The sequence below is a fragment of the Fukomys damarensis genome, unplaced genomic scaffold (assembly GCF_012274545.1).
Source record: "Fukomys damarensis isolate Sample0158 unplaced genomic scaffold, DMR_v1.0_HiC HiC_scaffold_52836, whole genome shotgun sequence".
NCBI classification, from domain to species: domain Eukaryota; kingdom Metazoa; phylum Chordata; class Mammalia; order Rodentia; family Bathyergidae; genus Fukomys; species Fukomys damarensis.
This window is the reverse complement of record NW_022953748.1, coordinates 1-1,287: the sequence shown is the minus strand read 5'-3', so window position 1 is coordinate 1,287 and position 1,287 is coordinate 1. Positions and strand designations below refer to the sequence as shown.

Genomic DNA, 1,287 nt, shown 5'->3' with positions numbered 1-1,287 from the left:
CACAGCAGAGAAGTGCAATTGTGCAAAGCCTAGGAGACATGTAATTGCCATAGAAGCCCAAGGTGGGTACCAGGGAGAAGATGGGTAAAGGATGCATTAAATTATACCCAAAGGTAAACTCCGACCAGGGAACAGACTGATTATAAGGATCATGGTAGGAACAAGAGCAGCAGTCTTCTTACCCCTTTCCAAGGAAAGGGTTAGACAAGACAGGCAGAAAAACTAGGCATCTTTGCTCTATTCTGCCACCTCTGTTCCCAGGACCAAAACAAAAATTGCATGACCTCTAAGGCAAAGAAGAATTTTATTTTTGGAAGATAATGATAAAGAATAATCTGTCTGCTCTTCTCAAGACCTTCTCTGCAGGATACTTGAGAAGAGGAGAGCAACAAGAAAAAATGGAAATGGGAGAGCAAATGGAGGACAATAGGATGTGGAGAAGGAACAGGATAAATTGCCTCATAGTATAGCTGTTAACTGGAGCTTCATATCCTTACAGGTTATAAGAATGACCTTCTCCATAATGAAAGTTAGGTAACTGCAGTTAGGGGTGACTTGGCTTGGTTTAGACAACTTGCAATATGTCAAGTCGAAAGGGCGAGGGCTTTTGTGACATTTGGCCCCCTTGAGCTCACAGGCAACAGTGGGACTGTTACAGATGGCTTTGACCTCGCTTGGATCCTCATGGATGAATGTGTACTCGGTTATGCAACTGTGATTGTGCTGCTTCATCTTGGGTGCCATCATGGCATTACATTCTCTGGCTGTCAAGTCAAGCCTAAGATAGTCTCTGTAGCTCTGAAAGAGGGCCTCTGCTCTGAGACCCTGGCTCTCTCCAACCTCATCTTCACTGAAGATGGTCTCTTCTGGCCAGGCAGGCTGCACAATTGCTTTGTTGCTAAGCACCAGGGTTTCTGGGGTCTGAGTGCCCTCTCCCTCCTCAGTGGCCTCAGCCTTGTCCTGTGAGTCACTGGACCAAAACTCATTCAGTGGCTGATCACTGTCCTCCAGGACTGCTGCAGCCATTTGAAGCCCCAGCCCTAGGCCCAACCCCAGGCCCAGTAGCAGCAGAAGCATGATGAAAAAGATCTGGACCAGGGTCAGCTTCATATTGCCTGGAGAAGAAGGAAATAGAAGATCATGGTGTTGAGATAAAAACTGGCTCTGGTAGAAATGGTGGTCACCCTAAATCATATTACAGTAGTCTCCAGTCTCTTTGGCATAGGGGACCAGTTTCATGGAAGATAAGTTTTCCTTTTTTAGTTAATATATGTTTGCAATACATAG

General features: G+C 45.7%; 1 protein-coding gene across 1 annotated transcript; it reads right to left on the bottom strand.

The window, feature by feature from the left end:
- Nucleotides 1-68: 68 nt before the first annotated feature.
- On the bottom strand, nt 69-1,119 carry LOC104871775 (inactive ribonuclease-like protein 10). The gene has a single exon (XM_010637879.3). The coding sequence runs from the start codon at nt 1,108-1,110 to the stop codon at nt 460-462; it is 651 nt and encodes a 216-aa protein (XP_010636181.1). The 5' UTR covers nt 1,111-1,119; the 3' UTR covers nt 69-459.
- Between the last annotated feature and the right edge of the window lie 168 nt (nt 1,120-1,287).